Raw genomic sequence first — 23,647 nt, 5'->3', positions numbered from 1 at the left:
TTTCACTTGTTGTTCACAAGAAATGAGAATTACATCAAAAGAGGGGTGTTGCATACATATCACTGAAACTTTTTTATTAGTGTCATTTTTATCTTGTCTTTTCTACATGCCTCAAACTTCCGCAGTGCTTTTACTTCTTAGAAGTGTTAACTCTCTATCTACTGTTATGCGTCTATCTTTTTTACATACATAAACTGTGCTCATCTCTCTTTCTCCCACTTCTCCCTCAGCATCTTGTACGACTATTTCAAAGTCCTCATGCCTGCAGGGACTCAAGTACCTACATCAAATATTAATTTAGCTGACTTCAGTGCATATTCCTCTTCTCTCTTTCTCTCCTTGCCCTCCAAAGTGCCAGTCTGCCTATTACAAGGGGATGCTTCTCTCTAAAAGCTCAGAACGAGCACTACCTGTGCAGTCTTTTAAGTGCAGGGTGCTGGCAGGTAACAGCACTTGGGGCTCTGGAGTGTGTGCCTTGTGTAAATGCTGCACTAAAGCAAAACTAAAATTGGAAATTTCTTTCTGTTGAATCTTCACCCACGTTCTGGCAGCTGAATCAGCTTAAGACAATGATAGTTTAAGTGATACAAGAATGAAACTCAATCCAAGATAGAGACACAGCATCTCCGAGCCAAAGGAGGAACATATGTGCTTGTACTTAGACACACATGTACACACAATCAGTTAAGCACAAAACAGTTGATAGCATCCTCTCCCAAAACACCGGTCCCCTCACAACTGCCACACACATCTCTATCTGCTTCCCCATGGACTGGCGCCACTGTGCACCAGCCTGGCACCGCCAACTGTCTATTTTCAGCAATTAGGCTTTGGACTGTGGGAACTGTGCACACGCCAGCCAGACCTCCCCGGTCTGTGCCACTCACTGCCAGCTCCGTCTCGGTGCCCACCTTGGCAGGGAACCACTAAAGAACACTAGGCTGGCCACAGAGGCTACAGACACAGCTGGTAGTTAGAGGCCTCCACTGCTGGGGGATTGCACATCAAACCAGCCAAATAAAAAAAATCACACTTGATGTGATCTTCAAATTTTGTCCAGCCTTTGACAAAACCTGACCAATACGGTGATGATAAAACCTGTTTCAAGAGCTGCGTTAAAACTTAGACTTGAGTAAAACTGTTTCACCATCTGGTTGGTGAAACAGTACAACATGATTTATTAGTGTGCAGGTGTTCCGCTTTTTGTATTGCAGTGTATTTTAAGCACCATAGTGTTAAAACTATTTGTTTGATTACCTTTTAAGCAGAGCCTGTATTATTTAAATTAAAACATGTTGTAACATGTAAAGATGTCTTTTTTTTTTTCATCATGTCAGATGGTAGTTGGTGCTTCCTTTAGGTAGAGTAGGCATTTGGGGTCTGGTGGCTCTGCTGAAGATCTGGTACATGTTTGAATTTTGTTACTCCAGGTCACAGTTAAGGTTTCATGTTTGAGTCAGAGAAGAAAACCCTGGATATGGGTATATTGTTGTTGACTCATTGTTAAAATGATGAAGGCCAACTGCCTGCTTTGTTGCCCATCAAGATCCCTCCCTCATGCCAAGCATCATGGCCCATCTGTGGATTTTTCTTCAAGGCTGTTTTTTTTTTTTGTCAGATTTTTTTTGCCATGCTAATTTTCTCTCCTGTTGATGACTCATGCAATCCCATATGATGTCTTATGCCAGCCACTGAATTATTTCATAACTCCTCTAAATCTGTCTCCTCTTTTCCTCCCCTTCTTCCTTTCTCGTCATGTTTTCTTCCAGATAAGTTTTGGTATTGCCGTCTGTCTCCAAATCATAAAGTCCTGCACTATGGAGATTTGGAAGAGAGCCCTCAGGGTGAAGTGCCCCACGACTCTTTACAGGACAAATGTGAGTATCAAGTGAAATTGTTGATAGTCTTAACCCACTGTTGTGACACGGTATTTTTATTGCACTTACTAAGACTTGCAGCTCACAGGATTTATTCAAATATGTATTTTCTACGAGTCTACCGTCTCTATCCATGCTATGTGCCCCAAAACACAATATCAGCAGACTGTTGAATTTAAGAATTGGTGTTAATATCAGTTTTACTAGCAATGCCTGCACAGTGACAGATCTGGGGAGAATTTAAACTTTTACTCACTTGAATAAACCAGCCACCCATCTGGGATGACACTGTTGTCACTGAGATGATGATGATGATGATGATGTTGTTGTTGTTGTTGTTGTTGTTGTTGTTCACCACTCACTTCTGTCCTATCTCCAGTGCCTGTGGCTGATATCAAAGCTGTTATCACCGGCAAAGACTGTCCTCACATGAAGGAGAAGGGAGCCCTGAAGCAAAACAAGGTGCGTGTGTGCGTGTTTGTGTGTTTGTGTGCGCACCCACAGTTGTGTACACGTGCGGGTGGGCGGGTGTGTATCCAGGCGAGAGAACGTGTTTCTGTGTGCGTGAGAGTTGCATAACATGATGTCAGTTACATAAATTTGCTTTGGGAAATAACACAATAACTTGCGTCTCAGTGCTCTGCACAGAGAGACTGGTCCATCGGTGACGTCGTGTAGAAATAAATCACAGAATAGTCCTTTCAGCTGCGGACACAAATTACTCGAGAGCCACCAAAAGAATGCTGACATCTTTTCTTTACTGTTTAAATTTGAAAGTAACACATCGGCGTGCCCTCTGCGGTGCCTTAACCAGGATGAAAGAGCCGTTTCGTCTGTGTATGTCTGTGTACACATCAGCCCTTCCTTTCCCCCCACCCCCACCCCGCCGCCCACGGGACTCTGATATATTGGATCTTGGATAAATGGCTTTGAAGACAAAGGAGCACGCCTCCTCCCTGCTTTGTCTCCTTTATTACCTTGTCGATAAGCGCAGGTCTAGGAGAAAAACCTGAAGGGGGTCTGCGGGGCGTCTAGCTGGCCTGCCCCAACCTTGTGAATGAGAACACAAACACATTTCATTAGTCACTGTTACAAGGCCAGCCAAAGTCACCTCTACGGCCTTTAGAGCAGCGCTGGCCTGTGGATCATTTGTAGGACACTGAGACAGAGGTGGGAGGCTGAGGTGGCAAGCAATGTTTTCAGGTTGTGTTTCCAAAATTCTTCCAAACGTATTCATCATAAGCAGTTCTTAGACAAATGTCATTATTAGTATCTTTGTGGCCATAAACTTGAACTGGTAAGGAAGCTGTTAATGTACTGTGGGGATTACACTTAATTCATTACCAACATGCTCACAGTGACAACATGCTGATTTTAAGCAGGTATAATGTTTACCATATTTATCATCTTAGCCTGTTTCCATGCCGCCATTAGGATTTAGCTCTAAGCACCACTGCAAGTCGCTAGCATGGCTGTAGACTCTTAATTTATACAGCATTTTATTTTGTGTCTTCAAGGTTTTTCCAATTCTATAGCTTAATTTCAAGTTTTAAAAACTCATAGTATTAGTTATATAAATGTTTCAATGAATAAAGAGCATATATTAAGTAATACATTTACAAATTAGTGTTGTTTTGGCAGTAGTAAATGATTTGATCTCCTATCACTTCAGTCAAAAACATCTTTTCTGTTCAGAGCCCCTAGATCTGAGACAAACTGCGTCTTTTAACCTGTCCTGCATAAAGTGCACCTAGGCTGCAGTCCCAATCTCTGGCTGTGTAATTACCTGCTGACTTCGTAAATCAGACGCTAATTTCACACAAATTGCAAGCAAGCATTTAATGAATTGCTTTCATGTTTACAAATCTGGCTCTCAGTGTTCTGTCCTCACACTGCATTCAATTTATTTCCTGCAGTAGCCCAGAGTGGCGTTTGAGGGAATAAACCCGAAATCATATCGGATCACATCATATTCCCAGCCGTCCTAGGCGTTTTTCAATATCTAGTGTCTGAGGGCATCCCAGGTATTTCTCTCTTAGAGTTCTACCTCGCTGATACCTGATAAGTTGATGTGCAACCGATGTAACAGATGGTGAAAAGACCCAAGGAAGAAAGGGGAGGAGATTACATTGGTATGGCAGCATTGCGGAGTAAATCTCACCGGTTTCTTCTTCTTTTTATTTTTCTTGCACCCTATTTTTATTTTTTTACCTCTCCATTCCACCTCCTCTACTCTGTCGCTGTCTGTGTCTCCTGCTCTCTCTTTGTACCATTTTCTCTTCCTCACCCCTCCCTCCTGCCTTTCATTCTGTCCTCTCTCCAGGAGGTGTTAGAGCTGGCCTTCTCTGTCCTCTATGAGTCCGACGAGTATTTAAACTTTATTGCTCCTGACAAGAATGAGGTAAGCCAACAGTAGCAGCCCTGTGGATGTTGACAGTGTCGGACAGAATGAACATGTGCGATTGCACATAGAAAGAGGTTTTTCTCACTCTAGTGTATCTATTTTAAGCTAACTGCATAAAATCTATAAAAGAAAACTATAATAATAACAATAACAGAGACTGCAGACTTAAGACTTGAACTCATGCCAATCTTAAGTCACAAAAATAAGGACTTGAGACTTGACTTGGATTTGGCTGCTTTGAGAATTAAAGATGTACATTAAATGTCAAAATGCTGAGTCATTTAAATGGTAAGCATTCAGTGACTATAAAGATTAAGAATTTGCAGTTATGAGCGAGGGATATGGATAAAATCACTTATTACTGTATATGTAACTTTATATTACGATATCAATATTTATCATCATATAGTAAATTTCTGGAAAATCAAGTGAGACAAATCCAATATATCCATGAAACACTTTTCTGATTTGCAACATTGTTTGTCTAGCTTCAATCAGCCCACATTCAGGTTACATGTATTATTGATAGCCTAATACATCATGTTATAAATGGTGTCGAAAAATCAGTGATGGTAGACAATGTCGTATGTTGTCATATTACCCCACCCTCAAAGACTTTGTAGAACAGCCCTGCTTATAACTATAATGCCTGGCAACTTGGCTAATAGAAGAAGAGTGTTTTTGTTTTTCATAGATTCATAGATTAATATTACACATTGTACACAGAGGTCTAATAATTTAAGACTTCCTCTAAGGATAATTCACATCATTTTCTCAGTGCTTGATTTTTTTATACATAGAAGTTTGTATTTAGGACAGAGAGAAGGTGGTGTATTACAGTGTACACAAACTTTCCTCCCTTCGTGGTTAGCTTCTTTTATGCCTGGACGTGTCTGTAGCAGGTGGAAGGTGGAGTCTGTACGCTGTCAACAGCCTGCTTTGAGTCTGAAAACATATCGTGCTTAATTATAGTTTGTAGACTTTGGATGCATTTACTTGTGTTTATGGCTTCAGTACTGATTTGTTTTAATTTTGGATCTCTCTGCAGTACTGCGTGTGGACAGATGGTCTAAACGCCCTCCTGGGTAAGGAGATGACCAGTGATTACACCAAATCTGATATGGACACCCTCCTCTCCATGGAGATGAAGCTGCGTCTCTTGGATCTAGAGAACATCCAGATTCCTGAGGCCCCGCCCCCGATTCCCAAAGAACCTAGCAACTATGACTTTGTTTACGACTGTAACTAGACGGACATCCCCACGAGCCCAAACCCAAACCCACCCAGTACCTACTGTACTCACTGGACCTATCCCCTTTTCTTACAAACTGGAACAAAAACAAATAAAACCACATAATATAAAAAAAATTAACTGTGATTGAAAGAAAAAGGATCTATTCAACTATTTTCCTCTTGCTTCTTGCTAGACCTTTATAAGAGAGAAAATGTTGCATATGAATAGGCTCACTGCACTTGGGGGACTCTGGGTCGATGCAGAGTCATCAGATTGCCATGGAGAGGAGAAACCAGTAAGTCTTTGGTTGGTCGTTCTGCGTCTTCTTCCTCACTCTCCTCCCGTGTCTGATGTTTTGAAACATTCACTTCTTCTTATCGGCCGAGGCGCCAGCTGTCATTTTGCTTGAAAATTGTTGTAGACCAATGCTTAGAAATTCTAATTTGATTCAGCTTCTTTGTTGTCCTTTCCTATGTTGACTTTATTATTTTTCCTCAGGGCTTTTGTTGGGGAGGGATGATGGTTGTGTAGTTCAGGAGCAGGGAGGGACGGGGTTTTGTGTTTCGTCGTCAACTTTCAAGAAGTATTTTCTGTCACATTCTCACTTACAGTATTCGTGACAGCTAGAAGTTTCATAAGAGGATGGAAGGAATGTTTAATTACATTTTAAGATGAACACTTCATGAAAATAGTCTCTTATATCCACTCTGTCCTGCTACACATATACCGAAGACTGTTAGAATAAGTCGCTCCTCAAAATCAAGGCACTGTACTACAGTAAAAAGCCTTTCTTTTAAATATTCTAATGTTAATTTCATCATCCCACTGCTGCTTATGTGCATATTGTACACACCTTACACAGTGGCTTTGCCAAATAAAACCATAAAAACACCACCATTGTGAAACACATACAAACACACACTCGTCTCTCCCTCATTTGAGTCTCTCTCGTTGTAATGACTGCTGTACACAACATTCCTAAGCAATATTTGAGCTTTTTTTTGTTTATCATTTGTAAAATGGTCATAATTTTGTGATTTTAAAATTGTGAAACTGCCAAGTAGTTGGTATTACAATTTAGAGGATGTTAGTGTTTTGGTCAAGGGAAGTTGTCTTTTTTTTGTGTGTGTTCAAGACTATATGGCCACAAAATTTAAAGTTTATGTATTTTTTTAATTTAAAAACAGATCATGGTTGTTATTTCTAGTATGATTTATATATTTTCCCCTTCCTATTTAATACCTTCAGATGTTTTTTCTTTAGGATTTTTCAAAGCTCCTCAAAACTGCTGTTTACATTAAAGAGTTAAGACCCATAACTGCTTTTTCCTTCTGTTCTCTCTTCATTCACAAGCCACATGTACTTTTTGTCATTGATTAAGAACAACTAGTCAATGCAGAAGTATAGTGCCCACAATCAGACAATCAGCCTTAAGCTAAGGGAAACAGAACGACTCCTGCAGCACTGCTTGGTACATGCCAAAGTTATTGGCTGGCCATTCAAGGTGCTCCACATCACACCTCATGGTTGAGTTGGTGGGAGGTGTTGTGCACGGTTTCTCCATCCCACCACCTCTTCCTCCAGATGTTCATTTCCTTGCTCACACAGCCTGCAGGTGTACTCCATCCACAGCAGCATAAAACATGACACTGGCATCAACAGACCCAGACAAAACTTAACAGCATTTGATGAAAATGCGTCGGTAGCCTCTGTTGTATCGCTGTGGGAGCTGTCATTTCTGAAAAGACACCCCGCTGGAAGCAAACAGCTCAAACATCATCCTTGCATCTTTGTCAAAGCAACATTTCCCCTATGCAAATCTCTCCGTTTAGCTTAAGTTACATTTTCTATATGTTAAATGGGAAAATGCTGAAAAGTTAATATTAGTTTGGATTCATAGAATGTGCTCAACATCTCAGTGCTGCAGTAAATGAAGTTGAATTTGAATGCCAAACTCATTTAGATCAATCACTGCAAAAGCTGTCATCTTTCTTAAATATTTATGTGGAAAACAAACTGTCAAATACTGTGATTTATGACCCAGAATGAGGGAGGATCTACCTTTTGTTTCTAGACTGAATATTTTAGCTCAGTTTGCCTCTGTGTGTGTGCGCGTCCTTGGTTTTGGTGCCTGGGTTTTCCCATTACATGCCTGGCTGTGTCACAGGATATTTATTTCCCTGCACATAGGTCGTAACAGTCCCTTACTCCTCGGTGTGTGACACCATTTCGTGCTTGACGGCTCTATCTACCACCCAGCTCAGGAACTTCCACTGAGCTCCGTCTTCAGGGGAAGATTGTTCACTCACGAATGGCTACTGATGCCCCTATGCTCATTAGAAATGGAAGTCAGTGCCTAGCAGCATCTGTCTCTCACACTCTTGGGCAAAAAAAGAAAACACACTCTCTTGCCTACCACCCAGTCTTTTATGCACTCACCTTGTCTAGCTCACACACAGCATGCAGATGTGTTGACAGTCACACTTGGCTCCACTCCTGCACTGAAAAAATTGGAAATAGCTGGTCTTTGAATTTACACAAAGAAAGTTTGTATATGCAACACAATTCATTTATATTCCCTTTTTGAACACAATTGAATCAAGTAGACTTATAGTGTCTTATGTAGATTGTTGCTCTACTAGATTTTCTCGCTTTGATTGAAATCAGCCAATCTCTTTATACATCCATGATACAATTGAGTTTGATCACCACCGGAAATAGAATATATTCAAAGAGCGCCAGGAAGTGTTGAATGGCGCTCCGGATTGGATACCAAGATGCCAAGCATGGGAAGAAGCGGCAGCTCTGCAGCTACATGTCCTCCCAAGACCTCAAATTACTGAAAAGGTAAGTTTGTCAAATTGATTTATGTGTTAAAGTAGACAACATTTCCACCAACGTTAGATTCTGTTTTCGTACAGTAGTATGTAATACCCCAAATAGTCTGTCACTTGTTTGTGTAACTACATTGAAGTTGTTTTTAGCTAACTTTAGCTAAAAGCAACGCTAGCTAGTTTAGTTTGACTTTTATTTAAGTTGCGTTAAGCCCTAACCCCGGGGAAATCCTGAACTGTTGTCAGCAGCGGTACCGTAGGTGGTCAGTGAGGGTTTTTCCCCGATGGTACCGCTGCTGACAACAGTTCTTTAATGTCCCGACAGCCGTTAGCTGGTCGCTGGCGGGGATTTACGAGCTTCGCCCATTCGCTCCTGAGGGTGAAAGCAACATATTTACTTTAGTTTCGTTTTTGTTTTTTTTCATCAGAGGTAATTTAACATTGCCTTAAATGAACTTAGTGTTCTGTATAGACAATGTAGTGTAGTCTTTACTCTCCCGGCTGGTGTGCAATGTGTATTTATTGTAAGTTATCATTATAGTTTCCTGATCCACTCTTTTGTTGTTAAACTTAAACACACTGAAAAGCCGTCCGTAAATCGTTAAGTTAACAGTTATTTAATTATTTCAGCTTGCTATTGTTTACAAAATTGCACTGTATTACAGAAAATACTTAACGTTAAAAGTTAATATCTGTTGCATCTTGCTCTGACTTTTGTTATATTTGTTTGTTTGTGTTCACCTCACTGATTATACATATTTTTATAGGTCTTTCATTTTATTTGCAGAGAATGCATACTCAAAGGCTTTATAGTGGTAAGTGATGTCATTTATATTTTATTTTAAGCCCCAAATCTGGATTTTGTGACTTAGAAGTACATTTCCAAAAATAACTGTAGAGCTTCAGTTAAAGATGGAAAGTATCAATTATGTTTTGTCAGTTCATTATTGGGAAAAATTTAAACTTAAATTTTTTGCACAATAATTCACTTTACGAACAAGCCAAACAGTAAAGTCCTTGTATTTAAAGGCCTATGAATCAATTTGTAAGTAATAGCACATTTTCATCGTGTGTTTTGAATTTTGGTAGTGCAGTGGACCTTTTTGATTATATATGAATTTCACATTGGAGCTTTAATGATGTGACTAATGACGATCTTGATGTATGTTACAGGGCTAGGTGGTGGGAATGTGGAGTTGTAAGGGTTGCACAGAAACGGTGTCAAGTAGGTCCAGTCTTTTGCATCACTACAAGTTAAAGCATCCACATTTTGGACGTAGTTCTCGCTTTCCATGTACATACCTGCACTGTCAATGCACATTTAAGACATGGAATGCCCTTATAGTCCACCAAAGTAAAATTCACTCCACAGGGGTCACTTGCAAAGAGGAAGCAATATTCAATTGCCAACTCTGTGCTTGTAATGATTTAGCATCAGAGAGGGATTATTTTGCTCATATAAATGCACATCTCAAAAGAAATGAGACTGTCATTTGTATGTTTTTAGGTTGCGACTTTAAAACAAACATTTATTGCACATTTAAATCACACAAAAACAGAAAGCACTGCCATCACACTTTGGTTGATTTTAAACCCGGAGTAGTTATACGTACTAGGATATCATCTGTGAATGAATTGGAAAATACTCAGGAGTTCGTCGAACAGTCAAATGTGGTCATTCCTTCAAACAGTCCCTCTCAAACTGAGGACTTGCAGAAGATCATAGAGCAAAGATTTGCAGCTGCTTTGCTGAAGTTGGAGCATTTGGACCATGTGCCCAGCACAGCTGTTGATGTGTTTTTAGGAGAACTCCATCATTTGACTTTTTCTGCACCTGTTCCATTATCTTGTGACACTGTGAGTGAGATCTTTCATCAGAGAAACCTCCCTGTCGATGAACATATAATTAGAGAAACTATTAATGCAATTTGTTCTGGTAATCCTATTCAAAGGTCAATACAAAAAGGTGGCCCTCTCAGTACCGCATATCAGCGTAAGAAGTATTATAAGGAGAACTTCAGTGTTGTAGAGCCAGTGGAATATATTCTTGATGCTAAAAACAAACGCAGTTTCCAATATGTACCGATATTGAAGTCCTTACAACAGCTGTTATGTAGAAAGGATATCATTGATGAAGTTGTCGAGGGCCATCAAAAACAGGAGAGCACATGTTCTGGAGTGTCATATCAGTTCAAGTCAGCAACAGATGGTTCCCTATTTAGGGAAAATAGTTTCCTCACAGGAGAAAAGCCAAGGATCATCCTAAATTTTTATGTGGATGATTTTGAAACCTGTAACCCGCTTGGCACCTCGCGAAAGAAACACAAGCTTTGTGCTGTTTATTGGGTATTGGCTAACTTGCCTCCGGGATCTCATTCATCATTGTCATCTATCTATTTGTCAGTTTTGTGCAAAACCGATGATGTTAAAACCTATGGTTATGATCAAATCTTTGAACCTCTTCTAAAAGATCTGAAAACTCTGGAGGAGCTGGGTGTTTATGTCCCGTTGTTAGGTGAGTCAGTTAAAGGTACAGTTCTCAGTGTAGTGGCAGACAACCTGGGAGCACACAGCGTTGCAGGATTTATGCAGAGTTTTTCGGTGGAATACTATTGCAGATTTGCACAGGAAAGAGTACTGATATTCAGCTACATTCTGTTGCATCTGGTGCTTTCAGTCTGAGAACAAAGGAGCTTCATCAGGCCCATGTCAAACAAGCCCAAGATACAGGTACAGGTTTTTGTGGAGTGAAAAAGGAATGCGTTTTTACAAAAAATCTGTCTCATTTTAATGTCATCTTTGGCTACCCACCTGATCTTGCCCATGATGTTTTTGAGGGTATAATCCCAGTAGAGCTAGCTCATTGCTTAACAGTGCTTATATCAAGAAAGCTTTTCACGTTAGCAGACCTAAACAATGCCATTCTGAAGTTTCCCTACAAATGGGCTGACAAGACAAACAAACCTCATGTAGTGTCACAAAGTTTTTCTAGCTCAAAATCGGTGGGGGGAAATGCTCATGAAAACTGGAGCTTGCTCCGCTTCTTACCTTTTTTGGTTGGATCCCTTGTACCTGAAGATGAGCCTGCGTGGCTTGTTCTCATGGATCTGAAGGACATTACAGAGCTTATTGTTGCCCCTGTGCATAGTGATGACTCGCTGGCTTTTTTGGAAAGTAAAATCACTGAGCACAGGCAGAGATACAAAGAATTGTTCCCTGACATCAAGCTGCTTCCAAAACACCATTATTTGGAGCACTACCCCCAGATGATTAGGCTGTTTGGTCCAATTGTTGGGCAGTGGACAATGCGCTTTGAGGCTAAGCATAGCTTTTTTAAGCAGGTTATCAGACACACAAGCTGCTTCAAGAATGTGCCACTCTCATTAGCCTCAAAGCATCAGTGATGATTGCATACCATCTGAGCTCTCCGTTTCTGAGCAAGTCTGACCTAGAGGTCTCTGCTATATCCACTCTACCAGTAGACTTACTCAAAGAGGAGATAGCCCAAGTCATCAGGAAAAAGTTCTCTGACACACCTGAGGTTCACCTTGCACAGTGTGTGACAACCAAGGGTATAACATATAGGAAGGGAATGATACTGGCCCACAGAGCAGTGGGTGGAATGCCTGAATTCAGTGAAATTGACCAAATCTGCATTTTACATGAGAGTATATTCTGTATTGTCAAAGAGCTATGTGGTTGGTACAGAGAGCATTATAGAGCCTTTGAACTCAGCCAAGCACCCACAAGAACATTCACTGTCGTGGCACTCAGTGAACTCCTTGATACTTGTCCCCTTGTTGACTACAAGATTGGAGCAACCCGCATGGTGACTTTGAAAAGGCATATTGAAATCAAAGGTGCGCTAGCAACTGGGGGGGACAGGACAATTTGCTTCGTCTACTTTATTAAATATGGTTAGAGGATGGTGCAGCACCATCTTCTTACCTTTTGCCTGCCTTTATCACATATTTTTAAAGTAACAAGGGGTGTGTGTGTGTGTGTGTGTGTGTGTGTGATAGAGATAGAGATATTTTTTTTTTATGTAACTGTTCTAACCTACCCTTTTTCATAATTCTATTCCAGGGTGTCTGCAGTTCCTTAGCCTTAAATGTCTGAAATTTTATTGTATAATGATTAAGTCTTTCAAAAGTCTAAAATTTTAATTTATTAGGTCATTTCAACATTACCTTTTTTCAATTTATTTTGTTCAAGTTACTTAGTTTCTTCTGCATCAGAGGTAGCATTTCTAATATTAAGACTCTTAAGCTTACCACTGAAGCTAATCCTGCTTTTATACTGACATGCTGGGAAACTGAGCCAGCTCACATTAGTGACTCACAGAGGGAAAACCCATAAAATCTTTAGACATACCTGTCACCATTTCTTTGTGGAAAAGTCATGATTAGAATTGTAGTAGCTGTCTAACCTAAAGGAAACTTTTAGAATTACAGTTCATATAATCATCTAGTTTAACAACCCACCATATTCCTACCTACCTAACACTGACCTCTGATGTGGACCAGATTTACAGTAATAACCTTTATACTGAACTGCAGTGATGTTTTTTTGGGGGGAAAAGTGATTCAAAAATCAGTCTAAAATAGTCTTTTTAATAATCTTTTTAAAGTATTTAAATTTTATTTATATAGTGCCAAATCATAACAACAGTTATCTCATAGCGCTCATAAAAGAGCAGGTCTAGACCGTACTCTGCGATATAAACCTAAATTAGAACTGTGATCCAGTATTATTTTGGTTATCTTCCTATTTGTTAATTTTCTCCTATTTGTTTATTTTTATTATAAACTTGCATACCAACCACACTCAAGCAATTGGAAAAGTATGCTTTTTAACACTGAATTTAAGATAGAAAATGTATGAATGTCTGATGTCTAATTTGTGTGTCCTTGCAGAATAAACAGCTTTGAAGATGGGGACTCCTGTGATCCTTAAGATCGTCTTGACTGATGGCAGCTCTCAGAGGTTGACTCTTTCCCATGGACTCCCTGCATCCATTGATGACCTTATGATTGAAGTCAAGAAACAGTGTGGACTTCAGGGCAATTTTCGACTTCAATTTATGGATTCCTTGTTTGGAAATGAGTTCCTCAACCTTACCTCAATTTCAGAAGTAGAAGACAAAGGTACTCTTAGAGTCATTGATATGGCAATGCCCCCAACTTTGCCGTATAATAATGAGATGGGTTCTCCAGTCCTAATACCCCAAGCATTCAACCCTTTGTCTTCCTCTGTAAGTGACTCTTCGTCCCTCTCAGCTGAATCTGTGGATACAGATGTACTGTCATCGAGTGAGTCGACGAGCTCGCGGTCTTCTTGGCCAGCTGTTTTTCATGTGCCTAAGTTCTCCTATGATGCTGAATTAAAACTTCAGCAGGCAAGTTTAGCCTATATTCGAAACGGCACTGTACTGATTCCAGATCCCAAGTTGAAGTCAGCCATCCTTGATGGTTTAGTGCAGGAAATTGTACAGTATAAAGTTTATGTCAGTGATAAGGAGATGGAACAGGTAGCCCAGAGTCTTATCAAGACACATCCATGTTTAACTGAGAAGGGGTCCTGCAGTGGATGTGGCGGATGGAAGACCAGTTTAAAATATAAACTATCTAACTACCGCACACACCTGAGAAAACTGGGTTGCCCAGAGGTAACAGTGAACTCTTTAAAAAACAAACCTGCAGGAAGATGCAGTGCAGCCTTTGGTGTCAAAAAGGCAAAGAGAGCAGAGGTGAATTTTTGCCCGACATACCCAACAGCAGAAACTGAGGAGAGTCTTGAGGCCATGCAGAAAGCTCTACTATTAGATGTAAAGAAGAGGAACAACAGGGAGGTTGTGAAACTCAAGATGGAAAAGACTTTTGCACACAGAAGACATGAAGTAGTTCGTGATGGACCAACGGTGGAGGATTTCATGGCGAGGTGGCCTGCCCTATTTGACGTCACTGAGGTAAGACTTTTTTCATGCTGTATTTTTCATTTTGCATTTGCTGTTGATAAAAGGACAGTCTTGGTACATTGCTAATATACCTGATTGTATATTATTTGTCTGTGCTTTATCTCCCTCCTAGACTGTCGTGGTCTGCTGAATGTGTGATAGTGGCTTTCTCCTGGATGTCTACAGTTTGAACCTGATTCCTTTGTGCTTATTACCCGTTTTCAGATCAACGCTGAATTCAAGAGAATCACCACCGTCCCACTTCAATCCAAGTTCCTGTCTCAGCTGGATCTCCACTCTGACAACCTGATGAGGCTGTTCCAAAACAGAGGAGGACAGCTAGGGAAAAGGCTACAAAGAATCATTGCACAAATGGCAGATGTAAGTGGTACAGGGCTCCCACAGTCATGGGAAAACTTAAAAACATTAGGAATTTGATTGCTTTTTGAAAAACATTAAGACATTTGGAAGAAAGGTAGAATGTTTTAGTTGCCACATAATTTATTGGCATTCAAACTGTAAGTGCATTTCTTTTTCATCTTGTTGTCTTAGTTTTAACCTTTCTTCTATTTACTTTAAGGGTTCTCCGATCGATCGTTCACCAATCGTTATCGGCCGATAATTGCTTTAACTAGTTTGATCAGTGGTCTCTAAAAAGGCAGATCAGAAAAGCCTATCAGATGATGCAATACGCGCCAGACAAATTTTCAACGGCAGCTAAAATGGTTTCACTACGCAGTCTAAGCAGTTTTCAAAGCTAGCTAGCACCAAAGTCCTTTTCAGACAGGAAGCGAGTGATGTGCTCCAGATAATCATTTACAATGAGAGTTGAGCAGCAATCAGACAAGCGGAGCAACAAGCAGGAGGATCATGTGAAACTGTCACGGTTGTGCTCATCTCACACACACATGCCTGCCCACTACCAGAGTTTAATTGTCTTGACCCACAGCGCATCAGAGAGAGTGACTGATCTTTCAGTGTGAGTTTCCTGATGCAAAGAGAGAGAGGGCCCTTTAGCAGCTCAGGCACCACTCAATCACCTGATTTAAAACGGGGAGCTTTTGCTACATTTCCGCCTCAAGTCCAGATAAACCGGCAAATCCGAAGACCTAAAACGGAGAAGTTTGAAAACGTGCTGACCCCGTGGGCAAAAATAGAGGACTTTAAAAACACTCACACAGACACTCACATTTGGCTTTCTGATTCGGTCTTATCAGTCATGCAAAGCAAAAAGTTAAAAAAATCTTATTCGATTGTATATCGTTAACTGTCTTTAAAAAATGTAGTAGTGTGGATGTAGCCTCACATTAGTCCGCTCTACTCCTGTCATGTCAACCCTCCCGCCTTTTTTTTCTGTTCTCAGCCAGTATCCTCCCGTTAAATGTTTCCCTATAAATCTCCCTATTTTTAACCTTTATAAAATAAAATAAAATTTTAAGTGTTACATTCTCTGGTAAAGCCAGTGGCAATAGGCCTATGTAAAACATTAGATGTAGACTGTGCTTCTTGCACAAGGATTTAATTAATGAAAACAAGCCACTGAAATAATATTAGGCATATACTAGTGGTAAACCAAATTATAATGAATATAGTAACTATAAGTACTAACAGTATAATATGGAATTAACATTTTTATTTAGTTAAATTTCCCTTATTTTCAAATCCCAATAGTGACAGTTATGACTCCTCTCTGTAGCCCACTCTCCCTCTCTCTACTCCTCTCTCTACCCCCTAAAACCCACAGAACCTGCCTGAGCTTTCCAGAACAAAAAGCAGCTGTTTCAGAGTTTATCATCGACTCATGATGCCTGTGCTCCTTTATCTCCTAAAATTTTTGTTGCAGTTTTTATAGTTGAAGTAAATTTATAAAGATGCTGTTTGTTCTGTTTTTGTAGTTTATTTCACAGGAAAGCTATATTTGTTAAGCTAAAAAAATGTTTGCAGTAACCAGGCAAAGGCTGCTATGGTTTAAGTCTCTAAGAGAGAGGGAGTGGAATTTGTTGCCCATGTTTCCTGGCAATAAAATAAACAGTTGTCATTTCATGATACTTCATTTAATTAGTCCTAAAATTAACAGATGACAAATACACAGTATACTGTATAATGGGGATGAAACGGTATGAAAATTTCAGATCACAATTGTAGTGACCGAAATGATCACGGTTATCAGTATTATCACATTATTGTAAAAATGTTCTGAAAAAGATCACAATGTACTGATACACACACCGAAACCATTTCAATAAGATTTATATTGAAAACTACAAATAAAAGTAACATTTTGTTTGCATAAACAATAAAATAACAGCCAATACTTTTTTTTTTTTTTTTTTTTTAAACATATGAAAACCATCTAAGTGTGCATTATCAAGATTTTATATTCTGTAGATAATGCAATGACCTCATGCTCAATTACATGAAAACAAATAAGTCTTTAGAAGACAACAAATGACATAAATACAAAGCAGTCTGCAGCGTTTCTCCTGACACTTTTACAACTAATTTGACTGGATTTAAAATGAATGAATATGCTGGTTAGTTGACTGAACTCTGTAATGTGTTATCATATGCAGTTGACGAATAAAGTCTGCTGACACATGACGCACACAGCAACAGTACAACCTGTAGCATTTTTACAAGAGCAGCAACACTGAGAGCTTCAGTTTACAAACTGTTAGCAAGTCAGACAGACAAACCAAAGCTAAAAGTTAACTCACCCTGCTTTCACTATAAGCTCATTTGCTTCAATCAAGTTTCCCTCAGCACTCTCATAAAAACTAAACTATGACCAGACTTCAGAGCGACTGAAAAATCTCCACAGTGTTGTCTTCTGCCATGTTGTCATTGACCCAAACAAATCCACGTTGCGTTCTGCACATGCGCACCTGCTTCTGGGAGACTGTCGCTTACTTTGATTGATGCTGGACAGTGTTTGCTGTGAGTTTATAATAGTGCGGTAACCGAACCCGGTTATCATGGTAATTAAAATGTGTATGGTAATAATAACCGTCGGGAATTTTACCATGGTTTATCGTTAAATCGGTAATCGTTTCATCCTACTGTATAATGCTACATGATAAATAAAAGGCTTCAAATAGACCCGGTGTTCGGTAACGGACGATACTGCTTTCGGTGATCGTGATCGGCCCAAAAAACCCTGATCCGAGCACCTCTAATTTACTTATTTATCTTCATAGTTTTTCTACCTCCTCTTTCCTGCCAATCTACTTCCTGCATGATTTAGAGCTCACAGAAAGGCTTGTACCATAATAGGGACCCTGGTGTTATGTTCTCAGAGAAATGTGTTCTCTTATGACAGTTTACAGCAGTAGTTGACTTTAAAATAAAGCAGAAGAGCTGCATGAAGACAATAATTAAGTACGTTTCCTTTCAGTGTGATGATGTAGATACTGGACGAGAGTGTATCATTAAGGGAGTCTGTATCTACATGGGTGAAGATCCAGAAAACCTTGTGCGGGAATATGTGGTATGTACATGAACTGGTGCTTACTTTTTCTCTTATCTTCTACTCTTCTATTGTCCTTCTCCTTGATCATTTGAGCTGAAATTATTAATTGATTGAGAGAATGTTTATTATTTTGATGTATTACATTTTTAGTTTTATACCATTATAAAATCAATACAATGTTTCTTGGTTACTGGTCAATCTAACAAAATTGAGACATGACTATAGACTCTAATGCTTTATTTAAATAAAGATCAAAAATGTCAAATAGCCTATATTTTAAAATTAATCAGGAAACTGTAGGCCACACCAAACAACATAATGAACACATTTAAATAGTTGTACAAGGCCTATTCATAGTTTTCAGTCACATGACATTTGCGGTACCTGGGGGCAAAACAACAAACCAACACAACAAATCACGCCGCAACTCCCCTGTAGAGACGCCACAAAAGCATTTACATTTATTTGGATCACCTCTCAATTTAAGAAAAAGAAAGATATGAACACAAACTGCAAGTGTCGGCACTTCGAATCCATGTTACAGCATCCGATCCTCATTTCTATCGTCAAAAAGCGCCCTGCTGCTCGACTGTCGTAATGTTTACGTTTGGCTTGTGGGGAATCCCTCACCTAACACAGCTCAGGCTTTTCTCTTTCTCGATTAGTGCATCAGAAAGTACAACTATCATCCAGCATTTTGGCAATGCAAAAGTAAAAAAACCATAGTAACAGTGTATCACTTGCTTTCCGGTTGGCAAGCAGCAAGAAATAACTTTTTTTGCCCTCCAAGGGAGCGGCTCAACCAATCGCCCTCTGGACTCTCACCTCCGGTTCCCCCTGCTCTGCACAGCAGACTAATTTTGTGTATTCTAAAGAAAAAAAAAATGTTGCCTATAGGGCTGACCCCAAATAGTCGAAGATTTTATGCTTCGATGGGTGTAGCCTGATTCTCACAGTCGAATCTTGTAAAAGTAGGATCACGCCATTTTGGCAATATGGGGGAGCTCAACGTCTCATTTTACACAGAACTGCCAGTTTTCTCCCAATGAGTTAATGTATAGCCGATTATGATATTGAAATTTCAACATATAATGCTGTAAATAAAAATGTGAAAAGAAGCTATTATATTTAAGTGTCTGTGAAATAAATCCAACATTTTAACCCTAATCCAGTTTCATATTTATTTATCATTTTCTCAATTGCGCTTGTTAATGGGTCATTTACTTTTGTCTTTTTGGTACAGGGCATGGATAAAGACGCCATAATGAGGCTATTGAAGACACCATTGTTGGGATTTTTGTTCTTAAAGAACATGCTTCAAGTGATGAACCAGAGGACATTGGAATCGTCCTTGAAGGCATCAAGGTGTTGCAAGATCTGGATACGGTAGCATTAGCTGTTGCCATGCTGTTCGGACTGATTTATGCCTTAAACCTGAGTTACCCTGCTGACCTTCGGTACACCTTCGAGGTAGTCCAAAAGATTTTCATGGAACTGGATGGAAGTAAACTTTCTAACAAAGCACTGGCTCTAAAAAACCGGCTCTTTCAGTAAAAGGGTCAGGATACAGTGCCAGCAACATTAGACCACAAGACATTTGAATTGTCGTCAAAGACAACTTTGGTATTGTTATACCATTGGACTGCTTTATATTTTCTCTTGATTACTGTTTAAAAATGGGTTGTTAACATTTTCATTTACTGGTCTGAGTCACCTTAAACCTCTGCAATATATTGTATTTGATGCTTTGAATACTCTCACAACTCCGTATACAAGGTTAAGAGATCTATATATTTGTTCCTTAGTTCAAAACAAATGTTTACGAAGTGTTGTTTACTTTTTTTCATAAAGATATACTGTTAGCACAGTAAAAATGGTGTATGCAGGGTCGGATGTAAACTGTCTAATAAAGCACTTGCTCCAAAATACAGGCACGTCAGAGACTACACTGCCTGTAACATGAGGACACAAGACATTTCAATTGTTGTCAAAGGCATCTTATACCATTTGCACTGCCTTATCATTTACTCTTGTTGACTGTTAAAAATGTTAATTCCATTTGCTGCTTGGAGTCACCTTAAAAACTTTAGCAATATATTGTATGTGTTGCTTTGAATCCTCTGACAACTGTGAATACAAGGTTTAGATGTGTTCTTCAGGAAGAACTGATTACTTTGTTTGTTGTAAATTAATACTGCTACCTGTTGGCACAGAGAAAATGGAGTATGTAGGTGTGGGAGTAAACCTTCTAAGAAAAGCTCTAAAAATAGGCCCTCAGTGCCAGCAACATTTGAACACAAGACATTTGGTTTAGTTAAGGGAAACGTTTTATTCATGTTTTGTATTTGCTCCTAGGAATGCACAACTTGTAACAGTTGAAATCAGCAAACACAACTGCAGTCCTCTTTTTGGATAAAGTTTGTATTGTTCAATATAACGAACGTTTAGTGCAAAACTCTGAGTCAGCCTTTTTTGTCAATGCAAATATCTGCACACACGAACCGATGCCTGCAATACATTTAGATAGAATAAACTTTACCAAATCAAGTAAGATTTACAGACTATCTCAGATACATAGGACATAATGAAATTACCTTGAAGGTACATAATTCCTTTGAGTAACATAAGCATTAAGAAATCAAGTTGGAGTTACAATTGATAATCAGGTACCCTGGACATCATGGATTTACATTAACATTACACAATATGATGGCATTATAGTAACTGACAAATAACATGTTGAGTCAACATGATTCTTTTAAACTGTCTAATATGAATTAATTATTTTGGTTTGACAAGCAATAATTCATTGAGGAAAAACAGGAAAATGATGTCAGTTAGCCACATTCTGATCATGTGGGACCGATGTACACATTAAAATCGAGTAAATCCAAAGGATTTTTTTTTTCAGTGTGGGAGGGGGAGGCTGTGGTGTGTTGTGGGCTGAGAAGAGCCGGTCTGTGAAGTGGATTACTCACTGGAGCTGATGGCCCAGATGAAACTGTATTAGCCACTCGTTAGCAAGGAGGGAACAGGAAAAAACAAAGGAAGAGCAATTCAGGGTCAGGCAAATGAAGAGTGGGCAAAACAACTTATTAAAATAAAAAAGTTCTGCACTAAACATGAATACATTTTTATGAGTTTTAATTTAGATTTTCTACATATATGTACAGCATATCAACCTCCAACATACGTACTTCACAAACACACAAAACAAACATGCTCAACCTCATTATCTTGTTTTCAACCAAGTAAATCTTCATCTCTTTGATCAGGGCAAATGCTCAGCTTCAGATCACCAATTTAAGGACTGGGATTTTATGTACTCCCAGTTTGTAATACTTCATTCCAGTGCCATAGTGTCAGAGGGTATGGTGGTTTTCAAGGCTTAAACATAATGAAAAAGATGGTGAAATGAATATGAATTCCATATCAAATTAGACACTGGATTTTCAAAATCAGCCACATACAGTAAGCGAGTCAAATTAATGAAATGAATACCAAATAACAGTACATTCATAAAATGTACAGGAGTAAAAGAAACCACATACCTGCTGTTGCATCAGTTCTGAACTGCAAATGTACGTCTCAAATATCATGATGTAAGTGACTGAAAGACACTCAGTAACTCAGACTCAAAAATAACTTCTTCTATCTTTTATCAAGACCTCTAACAGACCTCAAGTAAACTGATTTTATACTGGATATGCAGGACAATGGTGTTCCTATCATTTTGTCCACTCCCTGCAAACTTTGCTTTTATTGAGTTATTGATCCAGATTTGTCTGACACACATTAATACATCTCTATGGGACTATGATACAAGGTGGTAGTTTATTTATCATTATACAACACAAAGTTATATAACGAAAAGAAAGTTCGTAGTCCTTTAATGTTACACACATAGATCTTAAGAGATAATGAATTAAAATATGGTAACACATAAATAAAATAAACATATATACTACATTTATTTAAATACATGATTTTGGGTAGGACCATATTTTTATGGCAGCAACTCTTTCCATTATGATATGGGCAATGTCCTCCATCGCACAAGGTCATCCTCTATTGACCTCCCCCAGTCTCTTTTACATACACAATTGTAGGTCAAGGCTAGGGGAAAGGGGCTAGGAACTGCATCATGTTAATACATTTTATTTATAGGCACCTTTCAACACTCAAGGTCACCTCACAAAACACAATAAAACAGTATATCAATAAATTAATAAAATTAGCAAAAAGCTCAAATTACAGTTCATAAAACATACATAAACAACTGGAAACAAAAGATTGCTGTGGCCAGATGAACAGATCAGGTTGGATATTCCAGTTTAAAAAGATGTGTTTTCAGGCAGGATTTAAAAAATGGAAAGTGAGTCAATGTTACTGATGTCTGGTGGAAGTGAGTTCCAGAGGCAAGGGCAAAGCCAAGGCTCTAAAACCCCATAGGGGTCAAATGGGCAGGAGGTAATGAGCTGTCCCCACCAGGATAGAAGAAAAACGTGTGTGTGTGGGGGGGGGGGCATACTCTTAGCTATTGGAGAAACAATCTTGCAAAGTTGCTATTTTTATGTACTTACCATATCTTGATTCCCTGAGGTACTCATTGCCATCGTGTCTTTGTGCATTTCCATGCACACTCTCCTGTAAACGACAGGAGGGAAAAGGACTTGGCTGGCCTCATTACAAGTTCTCGGAGACTTCACGCAGAGTATGTGACAGCAGCCGGAGGGCTGCAGCCAGCAGGGTGCAGCTCCTCTCCTCGTCCAGCAGGCAACACTAATCAAATCAGATTAAGGCTGGAACTGATTAAATGGGCATGCGTTCTTCCACAACAGGCTTTCAGACAAGTTGGCATGGCATCAGGAAGAGTCCGCCTTCTGCCCTCATTAGTGTCCACTTGATAGTGTTTGTAGGGTCACTTCAACCAAACTAAAAAAAACACTTCCTACTGAGGCAAATGTTCCAATTTAAACTACTGACAGTGAGATCTGTAGATTATCCAGGGCATTGATTCATTTTTCATTGTTGCAAGTGTGAGCATCCAAAAGTTTCATTTACCTCTATATTGGGGCGGCAGCAGATATCACTGAATCTCAGGAAATAACACCAAATTTCGAATTCAGAAAATGTGTTTTTTTCTGATAGTGGTGAACTAATCCTTTTAACATCTTTGAGTTGGAATAGATCTTGTCCTTCAAAGTGTCTTCGAAGTAGGGAAGGGTTAAGGGTGAAACCAAAACAAACAAAGAAACCATACGTCTTTCTTCTTTTGTTATCGAATGCACTGCATAGTTCAGCCATTCCCTAAGGGTGTTATTGACAAAATGTCATCTTACTCGAGTAAATCACAAATCTAATGGTGCCAAAAGAGCAGCTTAAGGGGCAGAGAGAGAGAATTGTGCGAGAGCTATGCTAAGTTTTCCTCCTCATCATTTATATTGACTTGTTTTCTCAGCTTGTTCTCTCAGAGTCTCTCATTACTGGAGACATTGGACCAATGTGGACCCGTCAGAGGCCTCGGAGAGGAGTTCTGCTACACCGATGGTATTGATTACTGGACGGACAAATCCATATTGCTTGTACGACAGTTGTCAGTCAGTGTGGAGCAGACTGAACAGCGCTGGTTGCAGCATGTGCTCCAGGTGCTGAGTCTGGATAGAGCAAGAGTTACTGATTAATAACTCACACTTAAATCTCAATAGACCTCAGATACATAAATGTTGGTGTCTTATTTAAATCTAAATAAAATGGGGAAGATTCTGGAAAGGCCCTGAAAACATATTTTCTCAATCAGCCTTTTATACAAGGTATGTTCTTTTTACCTTTATTTAGCCAAGGAAGACCCATTGAGACAAAGTTGATAGTGC

The 23,647-nt window shown here is 39.3% G+C and overlaps 2 protein-coding genes across 2 annotated transcripts; both read left to right on the top strand.

Annotated features, from left to right (window-relative positions):
- Positions 1–352: 352 nt before the first annotated feature.
- LOC119901503 (engulfment and cell motility protein 1-like) lies at positions 353–6,833 on the top strand (the record flags this gene model as incomplete). The annotated part of the gene is made up of 5 exons (XM_038717088.1): positions 353–443; positions 1,689–1,877; positions 2,257–2,339; positions 4,201–4,278; positions 5,330–6,833. Coding segments are annotated over 5 exons (642 nt in total), but the record flags the coding sequence as incomplete, so codon positions are not given.
- Positions 6,834–8,236: 1,403 nt separating this feature from the next.
- Positions 8,237–23,422, top strand: LOC119901501 (the record flags this gene model as incomplete). Its single annotated transcript, XM_038717087.1, has 6 exons — positions 8,237–8,362; positions 9,137–9,164; positions 13,275–14,317; positions 14,531–14,686; positions 17,700–17,792; positions 23,249–23,422. Coding segments are annotated over exons 2-6 (1,491 nt in total), but the record flags the coding sequence as incomplete, so codon positions are not given.
- Positions 23,423–23,647: the final 225 nt, after the last annotated feature.

The sequence above is a fragment of the Micropterus salmoides genome, unplaced genomic scaffold, assembly GCF_014851395.1.
Source record: "Micropterus salmoides isolate LMB-PRFRI ecotype aquatic unplaced genomic scaffold, ASM1485139v1 Ms_hic_scaffold_1345, whole genome shotgun sequence".
NCBI lineage: Eukaryota > Metazoa > Chordata > Actinopteri > Centrarchiformes > Centrarchidae > Micropterus > Micropterus salmoides.
The sequence above is the reverse complement of the archived record's forward strand: the minus strand, read 5'-3'. Positions and strand labels throughout refer to the sequence as shown.